Genomic DNA, 27872 nt, shown 5'->3' on the forward strand with positions numbered 1-27872 from the left:
CTGAGGAGAATGGACCCCGGCATGTTGGAATCCGTGGTTGCAAGCTGACACTTTGAGGGAATGTTCTTAGCAAAACACTCACTTCAGCGGAAATTAGGTCAGCCTTCTGGAACATTTATCATGTATACCTGTCACCAGCAAGACCCAGTCCTTAAAGTGAACCGAGATCACAAGCAATGGTCCCTCCTGCTCTGAGCTGCAAAGGACACTCTAAACCAATAGTTCTACAAATATGTGAGCTTGGCAGATGCTCCCATGAAACTGAAGCCAACACCCATATAGTTGCTCTGGGAATTGAATTCCTTAATACTTTGTTTATAGAATTTTGAAACAGCAAATGGATTTGGTCTGTTCTGAAAAAACAATCTGTCCTGTGGCTTGTTTGGAATAACATCTAGAGTTGCTATAGAAGGATGGAGGCCGATGACCCATGTCTGATTTGGAAGACAGTTTCCCCAGTTTCTTCTCCTTGTCCTTTATTGTTCAGCCAGGTTGGTTTTTGCCCGACTCAAGGTATTTGCATAGAGGAAAGGTCACCTTCTACCGAAGCTAATTTGATATAGAAACTAGAGTGGTTAGCAAAATCCAGAGCTAAAAGAGTTAGCAAAATCCAGAGTAATGGAAGGTAAGATACAGTGTATGGTAAAACCAAAACAACGTAAATGAGTCATAACCCAGTGCCCTTTCAGTAATCATATGGCATCATTCTGGTGGTTTCAGAGCAGTGTCAGCAAGTGTGGGGTCCTGTGTAGGAATCTGAGAGTGCATCTGTGTCAGTGTACATGTGCTTCAGCCCAGTGAATACAATTCATTGAGGGTTTTATGCATGGAAATGACCACATTCACCAGATAGCCTGCCTCTACTGGATTAAGTTACCTTGCCTTGGAAAGGAAGTAATTACTAATCTTTCTCATATGTTTATGTTTGGCAAACTACACCTAAAGACTTCACTAAAAAATTGCTAAAATATATACGAAGTTGGTTGGAAAAAAAGATGAAATTATACAAATGTTTGTGTAGTAGCAGGAATCTTCCATTACATTTCAAGAATAAAAGGAAAAACCGATTAAGCATAGAAGTTTCATTTCTGTGTTCATTCATCATAGATATACTGAGTACCCACCATAAGTCATACACCGTGCAGATGTTAGAATTAGAAAGATGAGAGAAGATCCCCACTTTCACTGAGTCCTCATTCAAGCTGCGTGTGTCTGTCTGTCTGTTTGCGAGTGACAGATCCTTAAACAGAAAATAATGATAACCTATGTGAAATGCCCCAGTCGAGGTTATTTTAAAACTCAAGAACTTAAAGATATTTTGTCTACAAAAAGTAACGAAGGTTTTATTCGAAGAAAGAGGGGCCTGTTTTATATCGAAATTCTGAAGATTTGAAGGGCTAAAGAGGTAGAATGGATATGGAAGAAATCCACCAATGATTTCTTGCTGGAAGAATTAAACACACACACACACCCCCCCCAACTTTCATGATCACACTCTATTAAGCCAGGACCAGGAAACAATTTCTAATCAGCACTCTGATCTGGGCAGAGATTGTGCGATCTTTTGTACCAGGCCTCAGATCTGTGTTCTCTATTCACACATGCTCACTTCCAGCTGTTGTCATTGAAATCCCACATAATCTTCCAAGGTCAAAGGGCAGTCACCCATGGCTGCTGCAGTTAAAAGGTTATGCTGATTTCTGTTGTCAAATATTGGCCCTTTTCTCTTCCAATCACTCCCATTCTACTTTTTTTTAAACAAGAAAAATCCAGCCTAGAATTGCATTACATGACTTTAAAGTCTTAAAAGTGTTCCTCCATTGTGCTAACACGACATGGCCTGAACAGTCTAATTCATTCTGTTACATTTCACAAAGAATTTTCTGGTACTTCTAAAATACTTTGTGCTAGGCCAGCAAACTTCAAAGTATTGTGACCCACATGATTGTGGCCTGCCATAGTATCTGCAGAAGTGAATAATACAGGTTCTAGAATTTAATAAACACAGTGAATTTTGGCATTGATAACTAATTACTGGGTAAATGAGCAAGAATTACACAAAAAATAACTTTTAAAAAGATGAAAGCTCTTTGCATTTTGTGGTTCTAAACATTAGCTAGTTTTATTTTGTATGTGGAGAACTGTATATAATAGTACATTTAATATTTGGAGTCTTGGAAAAGTAATTGTAAGGATTTTAAAAAATATATTATTGCTTCAGTCCATCCATGATTTTCTTTCCATGCTTGGTGAACCAAAATCAGTGTTGAGTATCTTAAAATTAGCACATGGCCCCTGGTCATCTACTTTCATTATCATGGCATGTGTCCTCAGGTGGTTTAGCAAGCGGGGTTCTCTGTAAGTGGTCTGTCTCACAGTCCTGTGTATAAAACCTAAAAAGGAAGAAAAGGGAGATGGGCTATTATGATTTTTTGCTGTTTAACATCCATGAACCAGAGTAGCCCTCAGGTGATCCAGTTTCATGTCTGTTTCACTTAAGATAATCAGTTTCTGATGTATTCAGAGAATACATTTCCCTGTTTTTTCACCAGTATATGTAAAAGTTCATAAGCAGAAACTAAAGCTACTACAAATAGCTTGATCTATTTGCAAATTACCAGTTGTTACTGTCCAAGTTTAGAGGAAACTTTGATTCAGAACATAAAAACAATAAGTTTGCTTTTTAAAAAACCTCTTTAATTCAAAACCAGGTTAATTACATTTTTAAATATTAAGCTTATAAAATACTGATACTATGCTAATTACAGTAGACCTTAGCTTTTCTAATATGATGCAAAATTGTCTGTTTTTTAAAAATGGTGCTAAAGTAAGTGTTTAAAATGTAAAAATAATCCCAAAGATTATTTTTAAGTATTTCTCTGTTCTTGTACAAGTCTAAATTTTCAGTTGAGTCCGCTTGCAAAACAGCTGTTTCAGCTTTTAAGACTAATAAATGCATAATTCTAAATGTTTAGGGGAAATGGGGAAAATAACTTGTTGACATGACAAGAAAGAGAGAGAGAGAAAGGAAGGGAGGAAGGATGAAAGGAAGGAAGGAAATTTAGCCTGGAGAGAGAAAATTAGGTTGTGAGGATGTCTTCAGATATTTGAAGGGTAGTAGAATTAAAGAGAGCCAACATTTGTTCTGCCTATGCCAGAGGACAAAATCTAGGTAAATTACAAGTTATAGGAAAGTAGACATATTCAGGGAAATATGATTTTTTTTAACCCTCATTTTTTACTAGGCACAATTTTTTGTTGCAACATGATGATTATTACTCCACTGCTAGATTAACTTTAAGGTCCCTTCCATATCCAGTTTGTTGTGTGATGCCATGGATCTGATATTTGCAAAGATACAAATAGGTAAAAGTCTTTTTTCACTTTTACTTTTAGATATTTTGATATCTAATAGACATAGTCCTTTAATTAATTTCTCAATCACTTGGAACTTAAAACTCATAAACTTTCTTTCTATGAAGTCATTGGGCAATCACATTTAGTTTAATTAAATGCTACCCTTCCTTTATTAACTGCAGGAATTGGTGAAAAGATGTGACAAGGCCTTTGGATTAGAATGGGTAATTAAGTCTCTGATGCTAAAAATCATGGATTAAAATGGAATAAACTTTATTATATAAAGAGTGGTAAATGTACCTGTGTTCTAATCTTAATTCTGCCACTTGTTTACCTTTAAGTTAAGCAAGTCACTTAACTTCTCATGTCTAGTTTAAAAGCATTCCTATGCAGATTAATAATGCATACTGTACTAGCAAAATATGTTTGTAGGCTGGAATTGGCCTGAGGGCTGCTAAGCTGTGACAGTTTGGATTCAAAAGGGAAAAGTTAGTAGTTATGTGGGTTAGAGTAAGTGCTTAGCTACTACAACGAAGAAACCAATAAAACACAAAAACATATAGTAGTTAATGTATATTGAAATCAATTTTTCTTTCTGGTAATATTCCCAGATGAGCAGCCTAAGTTGACAGGATGGTTCTACTCCACGGTGTCATTCAGGGTCCCAGGTTCCTTCTGTCTTACTGCTCTGCTATTCCATGGGTATGTGCCTGCATGGTAGGAAGTGTTCTCACTCATAAAAAGGGGTAGAGACAATGTTCAGGGCAAGAATTTCCTTTTAGGTATGTGGGGTAGAAGTTGATTATATCACTTGCATTCACTTTCTAGTTGTGGCCACTCCTAACTGTAAGGCAGTTGGAATGTGTGCTTTCTGGCTATCAACCATGGATATGTGTGACAAACAGCAGACTCATCACAGGAAGATATTGCAGTAGTCTTTATTAGTTTCTAATGTTCTCCTAGAAAGGTATTATAAAAATTCGAATTTTTTATAAATACATTACGGGAAATCTTGGTGTAAATATCTTCCTCGACTGGAGATGTAAGTCCCCAAGAGTAAGGACCTTATGTTATTACCTGTTGCATCCCAGGTCCTAGGATTGTGGTTGCCATGTAATAGACATTAAGTAAACATTTATTGAGTGGAAGCTGTAAATTAAATATTGACTCTGTCTGTATGGCTATGGCAGAAATCATTGAGTGAGCAATGATGGCAAAAACAAACAAAAAAACACAGATTAGGTGTCTGTATTGAGCAGCAGTAAATGAGTGGCACAGGGAAATTTGGAGCCACAAAAGAAGGCCAACAGTGTGTAAGTCCCATGACACATACTTCTCAAACCTCTTTTTGCCTCATCCTTCTCTTAGTCTAAGAGTACATTATTTCCATAATGGTGACAATTTCTTAATGTGTCATGATAAACCAAAATGACAATCATAACTATGTTACAAATGCATTTAAAGCAATCCATGTATTCATCTGAGAATCTCAAAACACCTCATCCATATTATTAGCTGACAAACATTTCTGTATTTTGCAAATTCTCAGGCACAACTTTCTGGATATAGAAGTGTTTCACCCTTACTGTCAGTCCAACACCATATGTCAACCTTCTAATGTTTACCATAAGCACACTACCAAGTGAATTTTTCTCCACTATCATAAAGGTGAATCTCACAAACGGAATATATATGTACTTTTATTGCTTCTGTGTTCTTTTTTAGATATCTGAATTTTTGCATTTCTTTAAAATATAAGGAATTATTCCAAAAATAAGCCATATCTCAAATGTCACCAATGAGTGGCAGAACAATTTAAATAGTCACTATACAGTCGGAAATCAGACCAGAAATTTAAAATTTGGCCTTAACGGATCAGCAGAAACATACCTGCACCTGACTCCTCAAAAGGAAAAACTGTTTTGCAAGATATTCCAAATTAAAAGTACGGAAGTAATATCACTGCAGGTGAGCTAACACAAATTTGCATCATGCGCTAGAGGACTACCAAATGAGGGTCTCATAAGTCACTCATCTGAATCACTAAATAAATATTTATTACACACCTAGAATAAAGGCTTGTGCTGGGCCTGTGGACAATGTGCGATAATGAGTCGCAACCCTCCCCTCCCCTGGTTTGTTGTAGGAATGCAGAGATAAGACATATAAACAAATAACTGTCCAGTCAGGTAAAAAGAGGCAAGTGCCGTTAAGATAACAGAGCAGAAGTTCTCTTTAATTGAACAGTGTCTCCTGAGCACATCTAAAATGTTCTGTGTTGGGGTGAGAGGGAAGATTAACGAGCCACATTCCCACAGGTGGCTCATAAGCCAGTGGGGAATTCACAGAAGGAGAAATTAAAATTCCAAGGAGGGAGTGTGGTTGATGAGGTAAACTTTTCTTTAGAAGGATGAGAATGTAGGCTCCCTGAAAGCAGTGTCCCCAGGGACTAGCACAGACCTGCACAGCACAGGCGTTCCAAAATCCTTCTGGAATATAAACAGCGTGAGAAAGAGGGAGCTTTTCCCTTCAAGAGGCCAAGGCACACCAGCATGGAGAAGCCTGGTAATCATTGGCCTGTCTTGTTATTAGGGATGGAACCTGTTTACCAAGGGAAGACTAGAATAGAGATGAGTTCTTTTTGATGAAATGACTGGGGCATTGCAGTTTGCCTACATCCCTTAACCAGACGAGATTTGATAATTTAGATCTGACAGCCCCTTGATATTCCAGCAGGAAAAAAACAAAAATACCATATTGGATATAAACTTCCCTTCTCAGATGCAAAATTAACTCTGTTGCTTGGACCTGAAAACTTTCCTTAGGGGTCAGCCCTCTGTGTGGTTTGTTCCCAGGTGTCTCTGGCCTTGACCTCTGAACAGCTCTTCAAGGTTACCTGTCTCTCTTCAAATCTTAACTTTGTTCCTCTGCTGCCTGCTAAAAGGCGGATAGATGTTCAGTTCCTCCATGAAATGAGATTTGGTTCCCATGTAATGGCATTTTCCATAATAACTGCTGATATCATCGAGGTAAAGAGAGCTGCTTCTCCTAACTACCCAGGAAAGAATTTCGCTTTTTATACTTCTACCTCTCCCGTATAGTTTAATCTCTCCCCACTGTGAGTATGACTGACTCCAAGGTATTGAAGTCTGTGCTCTAATTGGGAATTCAATGAACAAGACTTCAGTGAATGAACTTTTTTAGCCATATTATATAAAATGAGAAAGGATCTGCTCCTCATTTCAGTCTCCTATACAATTGCTCCTGAACAGTAGTACAGAATTGTAGAGATAGCGCATTATGCAATCTGGCTTTTCATCTAAGACATACTTAACGAAAGTACATGTTTTGCACTTTTTTTCTGAGAGGCCCTATTCAGCATGTAAATCTTGGGACCTTTTGGGAGTGTTTAATCTGCTTTCCGACGGAGGATCTTTCAATGCTAATAATATCCGAATTTGGAATAGCTTAAACTCACCTTTTTATTTTCTTTTCCACTTTTTTCTTACTTTGCAGTAAAGTAGAACAATCAGATTAGTGTCATTTCCCTGAAAGTCATTTTTAAGATTTGGTTTGTGTTCGTGAGAATGAAATATTAATTCACTCAGGTTTGCTTAGTAATTATGTTAGCAATATCACTTTTTCCATCATTTCTTAGGTTTCATTTCTCATTGCTGTCTTCTTACAGAGTTCACCAGTGGGTTTCCAAGCAATTGGTAAAGGAACAAGAGCAGTTTCATCGCCATTTAAAGTTACATGGACTGTTTACACAGACCTTTCCTTGGGGACATATTATAAACATAATCTAGCCGAGGCTGTCTGATAACACTGTGTGAAGAGATGGTTACATCAAAACCTGCCAAAGAATTACACTCTTTATTTTTCTGATTATAGTGCATTCACATATATTTTACCTTCTAAATGGCACACGTTCCACTAAGGTAAGCCTTGGGAGGCAAGTTGCTGGTAGGGGAAGGGGATGAAATTGTTATTTTTGCAGTGACTTTCTCAGGATCACACAAGATCTTCATTTAAGCTTGGGACTAGATCCTTTTTGGATGGAGGGAGCTTTATGGGCATGATGGACAATGCTGCTGCCCTTTAACTCTATTTTTACTTGAACTTTAAAAATATGAACCATAAAGCGAACAATAAGACAATCCCCCAGCATTTATCATCAGAAATGCCTGAATCAGTCTGACCAGAAGCTTCTTTGCCTTTCCTGTCCTGATCCTGTTTAGTTTGGAGGGAATATGTGGATAGTTCATTTTCATAGTTTCCCAGTGCAGACTGGCTCAGTTTTAGTTGAAACTATATTGCTGGAAATGAGAGAAAGAGACAGAAATACGAAGTTCTGCCAAAGATTTTACCAAGAGGAAAAATGACATAGGTGAGCCCAGTTTGAGTTTCCTTCATTCCGAGGCATCTCAGGAACACTGACCCCCTGCCAGGCAGTGTGTCAGGACCTGGAGGGCCAGAGGCACAGAAGATACTTCCCCTCCTCAGAGGGCTTACAGTCTGATGTGAGAAAAAGACAAAAGTTACGATCGAGTAAGGGCAGCCAGGGAAGACTTTTGTGAGAGGTAACAACAAAGCTGAGTTCTAAAAGACACTTAGGAGTTGGCTAAGCCAGGAGGAGGAAGAACAGATGTTTCAGGAAGAAGGAGCTGTATCAGGGGATGGCAGTGAAGCAGTGCAACGACGAACGAGCATGTAGTTCCCTTAGGCCAAGGGTAGGGCCAGAAGTGAGAGAGAGTCAACAGAGGCTGTATCTAGGTCCCATGCCATGGGAAGGAGTTTGTACTGTTCTCTGAACATTCTGTGGGGCTCTTGCAAGCATTCTTTCTCTTTAAAAGAAAGTGTGTATATATATATATATGAGATATGTATATATCTACTTGTATATATGATATGTATATATCTACTTATATATACATGTATGTATTTATTTTTTTATATATATATATTTTTTTCATTTTAATGGTTTCCCAGTGCAGATCAGCTCAGTTTTAGTTTAAACTATATTGTTGAAAATCAGAGAGAGAGACAGAAATAAGAAGTTCTGTCAAAGATTTACAGTATATATAAAAATATATATTTACATATATATATTTCAGTGGCTTTCGGGGTAAAAGTGGTTTTTGGGTACATGGATGAATTGTACAGTGGTGAAGTCTGAGATTTTAGTTCATCCCTCACCCAAGCAGTGTACATTGTACTCAATATTTCGGCTTTTTTAAATCCCTCACTCCCTACCCAGCTACCCCCTTCTGAGTCTCCAAGGTCCATTATATCACTCTGTATACCTTTGCACACCCATAGCTTAACTTCCACTTATAAGTGACAACACGATGGTATTTGGTTTTCCGTTCCTGAGTTACTTCACTTAGAATAATGGCCTCTGGCTTCATCCAAGTTGGTGCAAAATACATTATTTTGTTCTTTTTTATGGCTGAGTAGTATTCTATGGAGTATATATACCATATTTTCTTTATCCGTTCCTTGGCCAATGGGCATTTAGGTTGGTTCCACATCTTTGCAAATGTGACTTGTGTGGCAATAAACAAACGCATGTAGTTGTCTTTTTGATATGTTGACTTCTTTTGCTTTGAGCAGATATCAAGTAGTGGGATTGCTGGATGAAGTGGTAGATCTACTTTGAGTTCTTTAAAAAATCTCCATGCTGTTTCACATAGAGATGGTACTTATTCTTACCAGCAGTACATAAGCATTCCCTTTTTACCACATCCATGCCAATATCTTTTTTTTTTTTTTTTTGACTTTTTAATAATGGCCATTCTTACAGGCCATAAGGTGGCATCTCATTATAGTTTTAATTTGCATTTCCATGATGATTAGTGATGTTGGGCATTTTTTCATGTTTATTGGCCATTTGTATATCTTCTTTTGAGAAATGTCTGATCATGTCTTTTGCCTACTTGATGGGATTATTTGTTTTTTTCCTTGCTGATTTATTTGAGTTCCTTGTAAATTTTGGATACTAGTCCTTTGTTGGATGCATATTTCTTGTAAGCTTTCTGATAGGGCAGGGGCTCAGAACACATCGGATTTGTCTCAGTTTCTCCAACATCTTGCTCTTTCCTACCTCAGGGCCATTGCTTATGTTAATCCTCTGCCTGAAGAGCTCTTTCTCCTTTTCCTGTTTGGCTCCTTTATATCTTTCAGATATCAGCTCTTAAACAAGACCTGCCCAGACCACCCTTTCTAAAGCTTTTGATATTTGTCTCCTTCATATCATTTATACCATATATCTATAAAACATATGGTATAAATATATATATAATGTATGGTATAAATATATGTATAAAATATATGGGGTGGGTGTGTGTGTATGTGTGTGTGTGTATATATATATATATTTTTTTTTTTTTTGAGATGGAGTTTCACTCTTGTTGCCCAGGCTGGAGTGCAATGGCATGATCTCGGCTCACCACAACCTATGCCTCCTGTTCAAGCAATTCTCCTGCTTCAACCCCCCCAGCAGCTGGGATTACAGGCATGCGCCACCACGCCCAGCTAATTTTGTATTTTTAGTAGAGATAGGGTTTCTCCATGTTGGTCAGGCTGGTCTCTACCTCCCAACCTCAGGTGATTTGCCTGTCTCAGCCTCCCAGAGTGCTGGGATTACAGGCATGAACCACCGCACCTGGCCTATAATGTTTTTTTTTTTTTTTTTTTTTTTTTTTTGAGACGGATCTCACTCTGTCACCCAGGCTGGAGTGCAGTGGCATGATCTCGGCTCACTGCAACCTTTGCCTCCTGGGTTCAAACGATTCTCCTGCCTCAGCTTCCTGAATAGCTGGGATTACAGGTGTGCACCACCACACCCAGCTGATTTTTGTATTTTTAGTAGAGACAGGGTTTTACCATGTTGGCCAGGCTGGTCTCGAACTCCTGACCTCAAGCAGTCTGCCCGCCTTGGCTTCCCAAAGTGTTGGGATTACAGGCATGAGTCACCACGCTCAGCCTCCATTTATTATTATTATTATTATTTTCTTCATTTTTATTTTTTTGAGATGGAGTCTCGCTCTGTCACCCAGGCTGGAGTGCAGTGGCGCAATCTCGGCTTGCTGCAACCTCCACCTCCCAGGTTCAAGCTGTTCTCCTGCCTCAGCCTCCCAAGTAGCTGGGATTACAGGCATTCGCCACTACACCCGGCTAATTTTTTGTATTTTTGGTAGAGACGGGGTTTCACCGTGTTAGTCAGGATGGTCTTGATCTCCTGACCTCGTGATCCACCCGCCTCGGCCTCCCAAAGTGCTGGGATTACAGGTGTGAGCCACTGCTCTTGGCCTGAGCCACCATGCCCAGCCTATCATTTTTAAAGTATTTTTTGTTCGTTTTTGAGATGGAGTCTTGCTCTGTCACCCAGGCTAGAATGCAGTGGCACGATCTTGGCTCACTGCAACCTCTGCCTCCCAGATTCAAGTGATTCTCCTGCCTTAGCCTCCTGAGTAGCTGGGATTACAGGTGCTCACCACCTTGCCCAACTAATTTTTGTATTTTTAGTAGAGACAGGTTTCGCCATCTTGGCCAGGCTGGTCTTGAACTCCTGACCTCGTGATCCACGGGCCTTGGCCTCCCAAAGTGCTGGGATGACAAGTTTGAGCCACTTTGCCCGGCCGTAATTTTTTACATGTTTTTGGCTGTCTCTGTAAACTCCCTAAAGGTGGGAACTGTATCTTGTGCCTATGATGCATGGCACATGGTAGGAACTCAGTAAACATTTATTGAATAAATGAATAACTCATCAGATTTGCATGTCTGTGAGACAGCCCTGGCTGACGCGGGGAGAGGGGATTGGAGAAGAAGCCGAGAGAGATGATAGAGAGCACAGTTAGGAGGCTTTCCCGCCATGCTGGTGAAGTGGGAAGGTCCTGAGCCACAGTCACAGGAGGACGATGGAGACGTACATACGGTCAAGAATCACAGAAGCAGCGGGGACTGGTTGGATGTGGGTGATTGTCAGAGGCAGGAGGCAGGAATGATGCCAAAAAACTAGATGAGTGGCAAATGGTTCATTGAAATACGGAATTCAAAAGAGTAAGAATGGGTTTGGGGTGCAGTAGAAAATGGATTCAGCTTTGGGCATGTTGGGTCTAAGAACACCTGTGGGCTATCTGGATGGAATGCCCAACAAATACCTAGATTTATGGGTTTGGAACCCAGGAGATAGATCTCAGTAAATGATAAAGAGTTGAGAGTCATTGGCCTGTAGATTCATTCACCTACTCATTCAATAAATATTCACTTACTAACCTGCTTTGTCTCAGGCATTAAGTATACAATGGTAAACAAAAATATTATTTTAGTTTTCACAAATATCACAGTCTAGACTGTTAGTTGATGACATGGAGGTAGATAAAATAACTTAAGAAATAGACACCCCCCACCACCTGCACACACATATAAGGAAAGATGAGCACAGACCCTGGAGAACACCAGCATTTAAGAGGTGGACACAAGAAAAGGGGCAACCAGGAAAGGGTGGTAATTTGAATAAATGAACGCAGGGGTCTTCCCAATTCCCAAGTCCTTGCACCAAACTCAGCTTAGCCTTTAAAATATATTGCTGGCTTTTTTTGGTGGCAGGATTAAATTGCATGTGTTTACATTCACCCTGTACAGAAATTCATGTTAGTTCATCCTTAAAATAAGGAATTTCAAAGATTGGAACTGAAACAAGTATCGGCCTGTAAGTCAAGTAAAGAAGGTAGGGATGAGCAGGAGCTGGAGATCAACCCAGATTTTCCTATTCATCTATGAATTTCCTTGTTATTGTTCTATGTGTTTTAAGTCAACCTTAATGTACATTGTGGTTAGATTTCCTTCGCTGTGATCTGTGGGATAAATGTAATGTTGATGGTCTCCCTATAAGAAAGAGATGTTGTGGTCTGTTTTGCCAAGACCTCATTAGAGAATTTTATTTATTTATTAATTTTTTTTAACTTCTCAGGTCTCTTAATCTAAGAGACAGCACATTAGGTGCTTACCAAAGCCAACTGAATACCTGGGTGTGGGTGGTTTTGAGAGGTGACATTTCTTGAGCACTTTGATGGTAAAATTTTGCCATTTTATTTCAAAAAGCAGTTTACAATTATTGTCTATCCTAAAACTTAGAACTGTTTCATCTCAAATACCATAGATTATGTGTTTGATATAAAAGTTAACTGAAAATTTTAAAAATCTCAGTAGAAATTTCTTATGCAAAAATCCAGTGTAACCAAAAAAAAGACAAGTAATTTGCAGGTCCATTTATACTCCTCCAAAACATGGCAACTTTTTGCATGTGTTTATGTGTATGACATTTAGTAAATGTACTGGTGGATATACAGTGCCACAGGTAAACTTGCTTTCCCTCAGTAGTGCATGAAATCTAGCTTTTATTAATAACGCAAACTTTGTTTATGGATTGTTATATATTCAGATTGGTCTATTTTCTTTTATTGCATTTTCTCAAGGTATCTTTCCTGTGTCAAAGAACAATTATTTCAAAAATCCCTTCAACCAACAATTTGTTGACCCAGATTTTAAAGCAGGGAAAGACTAAGCTGACCTTGGAGTGATCTCTCAACTAGAATCTACCTGTGTGAGAGTCATAGAATCAGAAAATTGTACAGGCAGACACGGAAACTACATATCACAGATTATGTGTTCCTTGTCGTTTATAAGTTCTATGTTTCTGAATATATCATAAAATTAAATGAGTAATTGGTGATCGACATGATACCGGGTGTCTTAAAGGGAATTAATTGCATCCAGCAAAAATGAAGCAGAAACAAAGTTCAAAGATTAATCAATGTTTGAACCATGGATTTATTACCTTTTCTCAAAAAAATCAATGGACACGAAAAACATTTGGTGTGTGTAAATAATCTGAATTTTTATTTGTGCTCAAAAGAATTTGTTTTCCTGTTTTGTGGGTTGGGGCTTGCTTTTTCTATTCTGACTTTTTAAAAATTCACCCTGTGGTGCCTCCAGAAAATAACATCTTTAAATCTTGTTTGAGTTAAATGAATAGATAACTAATTCCAATCAGATGTTTCTTTAGAGAATAATGTTTAAAAAACTATTATGGAATGCAGCTCTCCTAGTGACTCTCAGATATGCTGTTTTTATCCCAATTGTTAAGGTCTTAGAGGTCACCCAAGGTAACTATTTATTTTAAATTGTCTTTTGTTTCAGATTTCCTGTTGAATTTTTTTTAACCATTTCAAAAATCAGCCAGTTGTTGTACCATAGCTTTGCACAACCTTGAAATTCAAACTACAAATCTATCTGCATAGCTAAATGACTGTGCCCTCCCACATAAACCCTAAGGAGAGCAGAGAAGGAGATGAGGCACCACATGTGTTAATCATAATGAAACTAATATTTAAAGCTCTGTTGTCAAATGTCTTGTATTTATGACACTTTGTTTTCTTTTGTTTTTGTCTCCCCAGGACATTTGGGCTTCCAGGACAGTTTTGTCACATCAGGTGTTTTTAGTGTGACTGAGCTAGTAAGAGTGTCACAGAGTAAGTAGAATTTTGCTTTCATGTGGTACAGATTTGCCTTGGTTGGTGCTTGCTTTCTGCCTGGGACCCCTAGAGACCAAAAAAAGCCTTCAGAGTCTCCTTTTCATTTACCCATTGGAGGAATTTTGACACACAGTTTGTTTGACAACCAAGAATTTAAATCAGGAAAAATTAAACATTATTTTGATGTGAGGCATAAAAGAAAGACGAAAATCCTGAGGGTCACATATATTCCAAGGCTTCCCTGATGTCTAAGAAATTCTGCATTTTAAAAGAATTTGTTTTTGACCTTTAAAAAATGCTAATGCCCTTGGTATGAGTGACACAGTCTGGGATGATCATTACCAGCTTGTCAATAATCACTAACAGTGAATGAAGAGTGCCTGTCACCATCTTTCTCCATTGATCAAAGGCCCATTCAATTGATTGTAGTTTTGTTATGACATAATCTAGTGCGCGCGCGCGCACACACACACACACACACACACACACACACATACACAGTTGCCTTCCCTTAAGAATCTCTCTTTTTTCTTATTTAAAAGCGTAACTGGTTTTGATGTTCAATGATTATGATGTTCCAGGTCCCAGTAAGAAGGAAAAATAAATACCAAATATTGAAATTTTATTTTGTTTTACCCCTCCACCTACTTCAAAATACCACTTGTAGGTAAAATTTACATGTTTAAAATTGGTTTTGAGCAGCATCAGCCCTTTGTGGAATGAGCTGGAGTAAGAAGAAATATTTTCATTTTAGGTTCATACCCCCCATTCTCTGTGTTACAGGCTTGCAAGATTAACTGAGTAAGCCAGTCCATCTCAGGACACGACATCAGGTCAAACAAGCCATACTGGTCCCAAAAAGCCTGGATTCTCTCTGTTCTTATTTCAGTCACTTATAGGCTAGGAGAGTCTTGAGAGCACAGAATGTGATATACAATGTGGGAATAGGGGAGAATCTAATGACTACTAGTCATTTACTGTCTGCCAGGCACTGTCCTAGGCCTTAGTGTAAGATGCATAAATTAATCCTTGCAATAAGCTTTTCAGACAAGAAATTATCCCCATTTTTAAAGATGAGTTAAATCGAGGGTCTATTTAAGTTATTTATCCAAAGTCAAACAGTGAGGCCAGGCACGGTGGCTCACGCCTGTAATCCCAGCACTTTGGGAGGCTGAGGCGGGCGGATCACTTGAGGTCAGGAGTTTGAGACAAGCCTGGCCAACATGGTGAAACCCTGTCTCAGCTAAAACTACAAAAAATTCGCTGGGCAAGGTGGTGCACGCCTATAGTCCCAGCTACTCAGGAGACTGAGGCAGGACAGTTGCTCGAACCCAGGGGGTGGATGTTGCAGTGAGCCGAGATCGCACCACTGCACTCCAGCCTGGGCAACACAGTGAGACTCCATCTCAAAAAACAAACAAGCAAAAAATTCAAATAGTGGATAAATCGTTAAGCTGAGTCTCTATAAGGCCAGAATCTGTACTTTTTAGACTGGCTCAAAGGAACTTGAAGAGATCTATGGCATGAGACTAGACAGGGAAACAGTGGGAAGGTAACTGTCGGTGTTAGAATTGTGGGAGTCAAGGACTCCCAGGTTGATGCTGAGGTATTCCAGTGTAGAAGAGTTGGAACCCTAAGGAATGAGACATTAGGAGCAGCGGGTCGTGACTTGGAATGGGGAGGTTGCTGCCATGGTACTGAAGTGTAATTAAAGTACCAACCAGTTAAGTAGACACTATGTTGCCTTGTTAAGCTGGAGAGGATATGCTGCCCTAGTTATAGGACAGCCATAGACAAATAACAGTGCATCAGTGTGTGTGTGTGTATATACATGTGTGTGTGTGTGTGTGTGTGTGTGTGTGTATATAACTCTTAGGACTTTTGAGCACAATAAATATCACATTTTCTTGTAATTTTAATAATAACAGTAATATGGGGAGTATGTGTATATATATATATGTGTGTGTGTGTGTGTGTGTATATATATATGTATATCAGACCATACCTGTCGTAGTAGCATTATAGGGAAATACATTCATTGAGCCCTCAATGGGATCTAAAACATAGCCTTAAAGAGTGAAAAGAAAATCCTTTTAAGCGTAAGATTGGAGCACTAGCCATTTTATTCTGCCCTGAGTGCTGCAATTCTTACATTTAGTCCTCATTACCATCAGTGTTCCAGGCCTGGGGGTTGTATGAGAAGGCCCACACAGTACAGAATCACCCCCAGCCTCTCCTCTTCCTTCTACTCCCTGTCTTTCCTTTTAAGGTCTTATATCCCAAAGCTTATCAGTTCCAAGTTTGATTAGAACTCTGGTCAGTCTAAGATTGCTTGGCTGCCAAATGAATTCTAAACCTGCCTTCAAGAGTGCCAGAGAGTATGGCTGGACAGGGATTGAGTTTGCAGAGGGACCTGGACTTGTTTCCTGTGCCCGCTTAGGGGGTTGCTTAGCCAGTACCTGGCATCGTGAACATCCTTTGGCTCTCAAATGCTTTTTGATTCTGCACACTGCTGTGTAATCGCTCTGGGACTCACTCACACATGGCCTCATGCTGACGGAAACTGTTTGGCAAGAGTGGGTCTGGGCTGTGTCAGCTCGATCATGGCTTCAGGCCAAACTAGTCGACTGTAGTCAGGAGACCCCTTTTTCTTAGAGATAATCTATGTTTGTCAGGGTATATTTCACAAGATTGCCTTGACGGCTGGGGTAAGGATCCCCAGCTCAGGTTTCCTCACCTACACACCCTCCTGAAAGGCTTAACACTCAAGCCACACGCGGGAGTTGAAATCCCTCAGCATTGCCTTGCAAGGCTGCCCTCCTCCTTGTTCCCCAATGTGGGAAGAGAGAAGCACCCATTTCAGAACTGTGGTGGATGCTTTTTGCAGATGAGTGGACCTGGGGTACATTCTGTATCCTTGAATAGAAATAAGCTAACTGGCGCATAAAGTGATTAAACACATGATATTGGCCCTGTTAGGAGTGTGATGTCATATAATACAAAAATTTAGAGTAGCTAGCATTTATCAAGCATATACCACGTACCAGGCATTGTGCTGGGTACTTTGTAAACATTATCTCATTCAATCCTCCCATGGTGGTGTTACCATCCCTTTTTATAGATGGAGTCTGCGATGCTCCAAGAGGTTAAGCAACTTGCTCTTTTTCCTTTATTGTACTCAGCTAGCTGACTGCCGACCTTTTCATCAAAACCTCTCCTATAATTGCATTATAGAACTAAATGGCATCCAAGGATTCTGTGCTTTTATTGAATAATCAGTTCTTGTTGATTTGATACACTTTCAGCTTATTAATTTGTGCATTTAAAAAAAGGTTAAAACTATTTTCATGTAAACCAAAGCAAGTAAGATACTTCATTTTTTTTCCTGGATTTGTTTTCAGGTGTGAGTTCGTTTTTAATTAACAGACTTTATTCTTTTTTAGGGCAGTTTTTTAGGTTTACAGTTTTAGGTTAACAGAAAGTACAGAAGTCCCATATACCCCTCCTCCCAAACAGTTTCCCCTATTGTTAATATCGTTTGTTAGTGTGGTACATTTGTTACAATTCATGAGCCAATATTGACGCGTAATTATTAATTAAAATCCACAGTTTACATTAGGGTTCATTCTTGTACATTCTGTGGGTTTTGACAAATGCATAGTGACAGGTAACTACTATTATGGTATCATACAGAATAGTTTTACTGCCCTAAAGATCTCCCGTTCTCCACCTATTCATTACCTCCCACTCCCCACCACTGATCTTTTTACTCTCTCCATAGTTATGCCTTTTACTTAGATGTTTTTAATGGTCTCAGTGTCCTAGAATCTCTGACTCTTTTGCAGATTTCTTAACCTTCTGTTATCGGTATCCCAGCCCCATCCAGTCCCCTGCAATTATACCCTAATTATGACTACTTATATGGCCTGGAAATTTCACAGTCATCATTAATGATGGCTTGGCTTGAGATTTTTCTGCCTTTCTGGATCTTTAGTATTTGATTTTTAAATTTGCTAATGCAAATATTTACTTTCACTAGGTTTCCAGTTATTGTTTTTCATTTTCTTCCTTTTAAATGTAAGACAGGAGGGAGGTGCTCTTTCAGTATTTCCTCATGCAGATTCACTGAAATAACTGTGTGCTAAGTGTGTTGTTTTTAGTAGGGTTACTACCGAGGTGGCAATGGTGGAGAAACTCAAGAGAAAGCTGCTGGCTTAGCCTGACAAACTCAGAGGTGAGGGATTAGGCAACAAGGATGCTTGCCATTGAATTATACTGATCAGATATATGAAGCTGTTGGAATCAGGGACTCCTGCTGGCCAACTGAAGCTGCGGTCTTCCATGAACTCCCCTCTCCTCCTTGCCTCCCGCCCACCACCTTTTAATATTTTTTTTTTTCATTATCATCCATGAAAGTCCATGTTAACAATGTGGTTCAGAATCACTAAAGTTGTTTTAGCATAATACTATGAAAGGCAAGAATGGAAAGTTCTGCTTCCATGGCAAAGAAAGTACTACAGTACGAAAGTCTATATTTGTTCTCTTGCTACTTTCCCCCCCATGTGGTAGGACCATCTGAAAGTAGCTCAATTATTTATTGCCTTGTTCCAGGGGAGGAGGAAAATACAGACCACTAGACGCTGTGCCAGAGAGAGAGAGAGGGAAGTATTCTCTGCTTTGGGGAAGGGGGTTTTACAAGTGTTAACAATGTGGTTCAGAATCACTAAAGTTGTTTTAGCATAATACTATGAGGAAAGAGACAAGAACCATCTGTTGAAATGGCTCTTACATGATGCTGCATTTTCAAACAAAGCCTTCTCAAGGCATTTTTAGCTTGGTCTCTTTCCCTTGAAGTTGCTACAAAGAGAGCCCACTCTGCTAGCTGCTAAATGATGCTGCTTAGATAGCTCTCTCTGTCAGCACCCACTCTTTTGTTTATTTTACACCAGTGTTTCCCTCAAAGTATGAGCTCTAAGGCTGTCAAATATCACTCCTGGTATGAACCCAGAAAGTTCTCCTGAAAAATCCACTACTTCTGCCCATTTCCTTCCAAATTGCTGACTCTATTTTACTTGAACTTGGTGGAGTGACTTCGAAACCCTAACTACTTCACTGGGAAAGAGGAAAACCGCAAATACACACAGGCCATTGTGACTCTGGCCTGGTGGGCTCTAATTTTCTAGCGGCGGTTTGTACACCCAAGCCGGCTGCAAGGGTTAAGTAAACTTCGTGGCTAAGGATGACTTCATGGCCCTGGAATTTTGAAAAGCCAGGATTCTCAGTACACTGTGGCCAGCCTTAGAGTCTTTGGGTGTGAAAACCACTCTCAGTTACCCAGACTGATTTTTGGTTCCTGTTGCAGTGCTGCAGAATCTATTAAAATCCAGCAGCTGAATTGTCCTGGCTCTGCCACAAAGCTCAGCTGCTGGGTCGACTGCAGGATTCCTGAGTTGTTTGTCAATGGAGAGTAGGAGTGAATGGAACCAGACGTATGCCTCAGCCTGGCATGAGGTGGCACCCTAGTGGCTGTTTTCTGCCTTAGAAATGTGAACTCTCTGTATTTTCACACAGGAATTGCCATTCACATCCAAATTGCAGTTCCTTTCTAAAGTTCTTTTTGAAGTCTCTGGGTCCTTGTTGCATCTTCAGGTACCCATATTCAGATGCTTAGATGTTCAGGCCAGTAATTTAGTAAGAACTATTGGCAGTCTTCTAACCTGACATGGTGGAACTTCTAAGACAGAGTGAACTGCACTACAAGGCACAATAAGAAAATGAAACTCGCTGGTAGGAACAAGCCCAAACTTGAAAATACAAAATGTTCTTGCTCAGAAGGACTAATGAGGAAATGAGTGTAGGATAAGAAATTCCAGACACCGAGTCATTTGGGGTGCCATTTAAACATTTGCAGTACTTTAGATCTTAATTAAAGTGGGATAGATTTAAAACTTTCTTTCTAAATGAATGGCCTGTTGGTTTTCCTGTGTTAAGTAACACGATAGCTGTGATCATTGCATGGAAATTAATTTTAAAAATAGCTTATATTCTTAAGCAAGACCTTCTTTCAAAAGAAACCATTTGGGCTCGAGCATTAAAGGAAGAAACAAAGAGAATATAGTAAAAAATAGATTGCAGCCCTAGCATGAACAGTCGCTGTGACCTTGCCTTTTGTTTGCCATTACACAATTCAATGGCAGTCTACTCAAACTATGTGCTCGATCAATATCCTATTAAAGCAGCACAAAAAGTCTCCATAAACTTGGTGGTTAGCTATGTTTATAAATGGAACTCGGCATAATTAGATGGTCAATAGCAGGCTCTACTAGTAATTTCAAAATGAACATCACACATTTTATATCTGTAGAAGTCAATGGCACCTCTTCTAGAGTGAGGGTAGAGTGTGGAGCAGACAAAAGAGTGGGTGGCCCTTTAAAAAAATCATAATGTCTATTTCCAAATGTAGTTTTTAAAGAAAATCTAAATTTTGGAAGAGAAAATTCTGATTGGCCCCTATATATTTTTATTTTCCCTATCTGAACCACCTTGTTCGGAGTATATTATGACTTTGCAAATGTTACATTTTCTAGTTTTAATCAACCCCTCATAGAGAGGTAAAATAATAAATATTGCCATACTCTTAGGAAGAAAAATAACAGTCTGGCTGGCTTAATTTAGCCAGCTTCCTCTACTATAATTCAATAAATTTTCAAAATAAATATTGAAATTGAATTAGTTTAGGAGGATGTTTCGTTGTGTGATTTTTTTCCTTTTAATTTTCTTGACATATTTGGGGTGAATATTTGGGTAGTAAAGCTGGCAGCAAGTGCAATGTACTGGCAGTCATAGAAATTTTCATCAAACTACCCTTTCTTTGGAATCCTAGCTCACAGTATGGGTGGCCAAGCTTGATTTTTCGTATCCTACCCTCCTCACCTAATGAAGCCATGTAAGGTGAGAGTGTCCCCACCCTTAGGCTGACTCTGTCCTCAGCTGACTCAGCCCTACAAATTAAAAGGTGTATATACCTTGTGTTCGATATGTGCTCTGGCAGTAGTCATGGACCACTGAGCTGTTGAAATTAGAACCATGGCAGGAATAAGCTTATGACATTAGTGTATCCTTCAGTCAACGCTCTGCATGAAGGTCTAGTCCTTTCTCTTACATGCATGTACTCCTACAGTCTTCCTGGTTAGAGCTGGCAGTGAGAGTTCTCATGGCAGAATTTGGGGCCCTTTTGATCTCTGTTCTCAGCTGAAGCTTCTGCTAAATTTACCAGACTATGAATTCTCTTCTTATAAAGATTTGAACTGGGGAGGAGCACAACATACACCTTGATGTACATACTAATGTGTTGTCATGGTCTCTATTCGTATGTTCATCTATTTCTAGGTCATTCATCAGTTATGCTTCCTATGTGTCAAGTATAAAACCTATATTCAAGATGGCAGCATGGTATTGTAAAACAGTACAGGATATAGAGTTGGGGAATCGAGCTTTTCAACTTATCAATTTTGGGCAATATTTAACCCCTCTTGGCTGTGTTTTCTTCTAGGTTACAATCATTTATTCATTTAGCAAATGTTCATGAAGTCCTAACTGTGTGCCAAGCCTATGTCCAAGTACTGGAAATAGGAATACGTCTCAGGAGTGTAATGAGGGTTAAGTGACAGATAGCCTAGCGTCCGCCACAGAGTAGATGCTCAGCAGTGATAACCACCACAGTTACTGAACAGAGCCTCAGCCCCGATCTTTGTTCACTGTGTGCTCAGAGCCAATCTTGGAGCTGACCACTATCAGTAAATGTATTGAAAATGCATGTGTGTGCGCGTGTATAAATTAAGAAGGGCCAATTTTAGAATTCATGTTCTAACAACCAATTTATGAGAAGCACCACTCTGGTGACCCTTACGGAGTGAGTAATTCCAATAGAGTAAGAGCATGCCAGTATTAGACCTCATTCCTCTGTTTTAGGAAACCAGAAAACTCTTATTCCTCAGATTTTCAGCCAGAGCCTGTGTTTCTGCATTATTCTAGAAATTGTTCTCCTAAGATATCTCATGGATAGCAGAATCTTTTAAAATTCTCAATCTAACACTGACACATTAGCAACTTTTTAAGTGGCAGACCACACCTGGGTTATCTGTACCAGCATTCTGAAAAGTCGTACTTAGTTTTACAGTATTTTTAAATTTTGCTTTCACTCATATTATGAGTCAAAATTCCCTATGAATGGCAGAAGCATGCTACAGGTCATTACTGACAATGTGGTTTGTTTGGGTTTTCTTGAGACAAAGTCTCACTCTGTTGTCCAGGCTGAAGTGTGGTGACACAATCATGGCTCCCTACAACCTCCGCCTCCCAGGCCCCAGGGATCCTCCCACCTCAGCCTTCCCAGTAGCTGGGACCACAGGCATGCGTTGCCACACACAACTATTTTTGTATTTTTTGCAGAGATAGGGTTTTACCATGTTGCCCAGGCTTGTCTCAAACTCCCGGGCTCAAGAGATCCGCCTGCCTTGGCCTCCCAAAGTGCCTGGATTACAGGCATGAGCCAGTGTGCCCAGCTAATAATGTGCTTTTTAATAAACCTTTATTTATGCACTCATAAGCCTCAACTTTTTCATGGTGGATATTCATATCCAGTAGTAACACTGAAAAACTAAAAGGGGTTTTTGTGACTTCCAGAAGCTTAGGAGAAATCCTATATTACCCTGCAGTAGGGCCACAAATATTATTGAGATTTGGCTGGAGTACATTATCATAGCTAACTCTTGCCGATTAGAAGGGCTATTGGTATTGACCATCTTAGCGTGGCTAGAATGGGGCTGGTAGAGTCCACATTCAGCAAAACCTCACATAGGTCGAATACTGGAACTGAGCTAATCCAGTCTGTGGTTAATATGAGTACATGTTAATACCCAGGATTTTTCACTAGGTGGAGGAGAAAAAAAATGGAAGTTACTGGTGGAAATATTGAAAACTATTTATTTTTTAGACAGCTGGATTAGTCAATTGTTGGGATAGGACCCTGTTGATACAGTTTGGTTTCCTAACAGCTAATGGTCAAGTAGCCCCAGTGCGCTATTGGTTGTGGGGCTTATGTTTAGCTTAGCCCTTCCCTGGTTTATAGATCACTGTGGGGAAAAGACCTCTTAGGCCATCAAGTCCCACCCCTGTCAGAGAAGACTTAATCCCATGACTGAGGCTGTATCAGATATTAAACGGGTACCACATTTGACCTCAACCAAAAGCTAAGATATGATGATACTCTAAAATGCAGAAAATCAATTTCGGTCCCCAAGGCAGAAGGCACTAATGCAGATCAGTCAGCATTGCTAACCCCTCTGTGGACTGCTGTGTTAGACCAGGTGGCAGGGCCCTTCATCCAGTGGAACTCTTGCTGATGCTTGTAAGGTTTAAGACCTGCAAAAGCAGAGAGGCGAGAAGGAGAATGATGAGATAGAAGTTTTGCCACATAAGTGTGGGCGATAATTATTCTTCCATTTAAACTTGTTGAATTTATCTCCCTCATAACTGATGACAAAGGAAAGACAGCAGCACTAGAAATGTGGATTTCACTCCTGTTTCTCTGAACAGATATCTAGGAAATGTCTACATTCAAGCCCTTCCTCTGTCACTTAGTTGCGTGATCTTGACCATGTTACTTAACCCACAGTGTAGTTTCTCGTTTCTAAATGAGAATAATATAAATACATATTCCATAGGGATAATGCAAAGATTAAATGAGTTGAGTCAGGTAAAATACCTAGCACATTGCCTGGCATGTAATAAATGCTCAATAAATATTAGCTCTTAGCTATTTTTCATTAACAAGCTCATGTAATTTTAGTTCAGCTCAGTAAACATTTGGTGCATATGTGTAATATATGAAGCACCCTGCACTGTGTACTGAGGAGAATACAAAAATAAGTAGGAGACAGACTTTTCCTCTGTAGAGTACATATCTAAGTTTCTTGAGATCTAAGACTGAGCTTATTTTATGGCAATAAAATGCCTGAATACACTTAATTTACCAATTAAACTCACAGTAATCATCTGTCAAAGATAAATTATCTTCCTGATTTGGAATGGGGTGGGAAAATGTATCGGTGGATTTTTCCTATTTTAATGAAACAGAAAGATTTTTTGAAAAATGAAAATTCCTTTATTCACCTCCCTTTTCTCCTTCTGCCACCACATATGTATTCCTTAACATGTGTCCACAAGACACGGATGTGTGAAAATAAGGCTCTGTCTGTGTTAGCGGATGCCTTTCATGGGGTTAAAAAATATTCTACTGGCTTTTGGCACCTAATACTACATTTCATAAAAAGCATTGGTTAAATCTTTTAATAGCAGGCGAGTTCATTTTCACGTAGAGGGAAATCCTTGTTTTAGTTCAATGCCTTTTTTTAATGTTCCTGTTTGGAAAACCATACTCTTAGCCTGCATTTGGTCAGACCTTTTAGAAAGGAAAAGTGGAAAACAGGAGATCAGCACAGGGTTTACAGACCAGAAATCTGCTTGGCAAAGGAGTTGCTGAAGACTGTGGCGTAGAAGCTGCAGAGAAAGTACCTTTATGATTGATTTCCATTCAAGTCAGACTGACTGCAGTGTGGTCATTTTTCTAACCCATAACTGCTCACACTGCAGCAGTCTGCTATCTGCAGGGCGTCTGAATTATAGCAGTCTATGTTCGTGTTACCTCTTACACAAATTACTTACACTGGTTTCTTTTTCCATGCAAATTCATCAGTTTTACAGCCTCTCGTAGCCACAGTCAGGAAACTCTGGCAGAGAGCACAAATTGATAAAATGAGTTAATTTTTACTATACTTATTTTTTTTTCTTTCTAAAAGCCCTTTCTCATAGGCAGTGTTCAGGAAGCATATTACGGTAAAAGGGAGATAACAAAGGAGTTGAATTTTCTTGCCATAAATTACTTTCCAAGTTAATTCCCTTTAACGATGATTCCAGATTTGCTTGAGTTTTCATAGCATTGTGCGTTTTACAACTGTGCCTTTGATAGAAAGAAGAACAAGTATTTTCCCATGTTCAGTCCCTTTGTGCCAGTGACATGAACTTTCTTACAAGATCTTTGCCACTGGAATGCAAAACAACACTAAATTGTGCTGGGTCCATAGAACTGTGTGCTGCTATTGGACTTTTTCTCCCCAGTCTTAAAGTACAAGTTCCCAAAGTCTCACTGAGTGTTTTAGATCATGTAATCAGAAGAAAAATGTATCTCCATTTTTTCATAGTTATAAGTTGGAAATTGAGTTGTTGCTGTTCTTTCATATTCCTCAGTGGCCATACAGATTTGAAGAAGGGACAATAATGGTCAGTCTCTGAAATGTAAGCCCCACAAGGGCAGGGGTTTTTTGTATCTTGTCCACTGATGTTTCTCAAGCATCTGAAATGATGCCTGGCTCACTAAAAGTGCCCCATAAATATTGTTGAATTCCACTGAATACAGCCTCTCCGAGGATATGTACTATTAACCGTAGGTTGGACAAACTAGTCATTTCGTTAATGCTCCCTGCTGGCTTCTGTTGAACAAGTTGGAAACTTAGCACACTGTACTCTCTCAGGCAGAGTAGCTCAAAAATTTGTATAGAAATTTTTTCCATCATCCTCTCTTTCCAACAATGCAAGCCTGAGCAGCTTGTCTCTGGTGGATGGCAGAAGTTCAATAACCACAACCTTATCCAACTACTAATGTGTACAGAAGAGCAGGTCATTAAGAGGGTTGGCTACTAAAATAACCCCTTTCTTCCAGTAGCCTACATTATTATAATGATTCCTTAATAGCAAACCATTTATTAAGAAATGACACAAAGACTACATTCTACTTATGACAGGAAAGAGGCGGGGGTAGAGGATGAATGACTTGGAAATAATATCTGAAGAGACAATTTCCAAAAGTTAACCTTTTGAGAAAAACTCCTCGATAGAGCAAAATACTTCAGATTCATTCATTACAATACTACTTAAGAAAATTGGGGAGCCCCTCCACACGATGTATATGTATTTATAGAATTCTGAGTTTCATTTGGTATTGTTTAAAGTTTAGAGGGGGCAAATAGGGAGGGTAATTATTCACTCTCCTTAATTCAAAGCATATTTATTGATGATCAACTGTGTACACAAAACTGTGGTCAAAGGGAGCTCTAGGATCTGTAGGATTAAAGGTCATGTGTATTACCTCTGAGTTCATGACCTGGGAGAGTTATTCAACCTCTTTGTGCCTCAGTTCCTTCCTGGTGGTATGGTGAGGATCGGGATTCCCCAGCACTCAGGCTGCAGATTAGTACCAGTCAGTGGCCTGTTAGAAACCGGACTGCACAGCAGGAGGGGAGCGGCCGGTGAGTGAGCACTACTCCCTGAGCTCCGCCTCCTGTCAGATCAGTGGTAGTGTTAGATTCTCATAGGAATGCAAATCCTATTGTGAACTGCACATGCGAAGGATCTAGGCTGCAGGCTCCTTATGAGAGTCTAATGCCTGATGATCTGAGGGGGAACAGTTTCACTCCGAAATCACCCCCCTACTCTGATCCCTGGCAACATTGTTTTCTATGAAACCGGTCCCTGGTGCCAAAAATTGGGGACTTGTGGTGAGGAGTAAATGGGATGATGTGCTTAAAACCCTTAGCCCAACTTCTGGTTCATAAATGATGCCTAATAAATCGTGATGGTGATGGTGGCAGCAGTGGTTAGTGGTGGTGGTGGCAGTTCGTTTTTACCATAATTATTATTAGAATTACGGGGCCCAAAGAGTTTCAGCAACTTAAACAAGTAAACAGGTGGTTATTGGCAGGACAGGGAATCTAGACAATCTCTCCCCATCCTAGACTAGCGTTTTTTATGCCCCATGGTATCTCTTTATAACCTTCAAAATGCATCTCAACCTAGATAGGGAGAAAATGTTACATATGAGACAAAGAATGATAAAGCCTAGAGTCAATTACAAATGGAGCAAAACTGGATTTCACAATAAATGGAACAGAGAGGCAGTGCTGTGCTTGGTCCAGTCCTGCCCTAACGTCTCCACATTTGATTGGCAGTGGCTGCATCATTTCTGTAGCACACCAGAAGGCAGTTAGTCTTTAACTTCAGAAACCCAATGTGATAACCTGGGTAGGCCAGAATTTATGTGACATTGGACAAATCATTTAACCCTCCACAACTTTTATTAGTTTCTTAATTTTTCAAAAGAAGGACTTAATGCCATTATTAGTTAAAAAGTATACTGCGTTACATATATCTTATTGATGTTTTATATTTGTTAGAAGAATATGATCATTTATTTATGCCCTTTCAAGTGCACAGTTTGGAACAGGTCTTTTAGACCTGTTTGCTCTCCTGGAGGAGTTGTCAAATATCCATTGTAAAAATTATATTTTCTTTCCCAACAGCAGAGTCCTGGCCTCCATTCCCTCCTGCTGGGACACTTGAATCAATCTTCTGATTTCCCTACCTCCAGAATCTTAGCCCCCTTCCAAGCATTCTGAATATGGTTTCTGCGTTAGTCTGTTCTCCTGCTGCTATGAAGAAGTACCCGAGACTGGGTAATTTGTAAACAAAAGAGGTTTAATTGACTCACAGTTCTACATGGCTGGGAAGGTCTCAGGAAACTTATAATCATGGCAGAAGGCACCTCTTCACAGGGCAGCAGGAGAGAATGGGTCCCGAGTAAAGGGGGAAGCCCCTTATAGAACCATGAGATCTCGTGGGAACTCACTCACTGTCACGAGAACAGCATGGGGGAAATTGCCCTCATGATTCAATTATCTCCACCTGGTCCCACCCTTGACATGTGGAAATTACAATTGAAGGAGAGATTTGGGTGGGGACACAGAGCCAAACCATATCAGTTGCCTTATGAATGTTCCCAGGTCTACAGTGATCTTATTACTTCCCTATTCAGAAACTGTCCTGGATCCCACAGATCACTCACTTTACTAATTTTTTTGT

At 39.6% G+C, this 27872-nt stretch overlaps 1 protein-coding gene across 8 annotated transcripts in view; it reads left to right on the forward strand.

Moving 5' to 3' along the window:
- Positions 1-27872, forward strand: part of NFIA (nuclear factor I A) — a 383622-nt gene that overhangs the window by 236995 nt on the left and 118755 nt on the right. For all 8 annotated transcript variants that reach the window (XM_050804192.1, XM_050804211.1, XM_050804202.1 and 5 more), the window contains one exon: positions 13821-13895. In XM_050804192.1, coding sequence (XP_050660149.1) covers positions 13821-13895 — 75 coding nt within the window. The remainder of the gene's footprint in view (positions 1-13820; positions 13896-27872) is intronic.

This window comes from Macaca thibetana, chromosome 1 (genome assembly GCF_024542745.1).
Source record: "Macaca thibetana thibetana isolate TM-01 chromosome 1, ASM2454274v1, whole genome shotgun sequence".
In the NCBI taxonomy this organism is placed as follows: Eukaryota; Metazoa; Chordata; class Mammalia; order Primates; family Cercopithecidae; genus Macaca; species Macaca thibetana.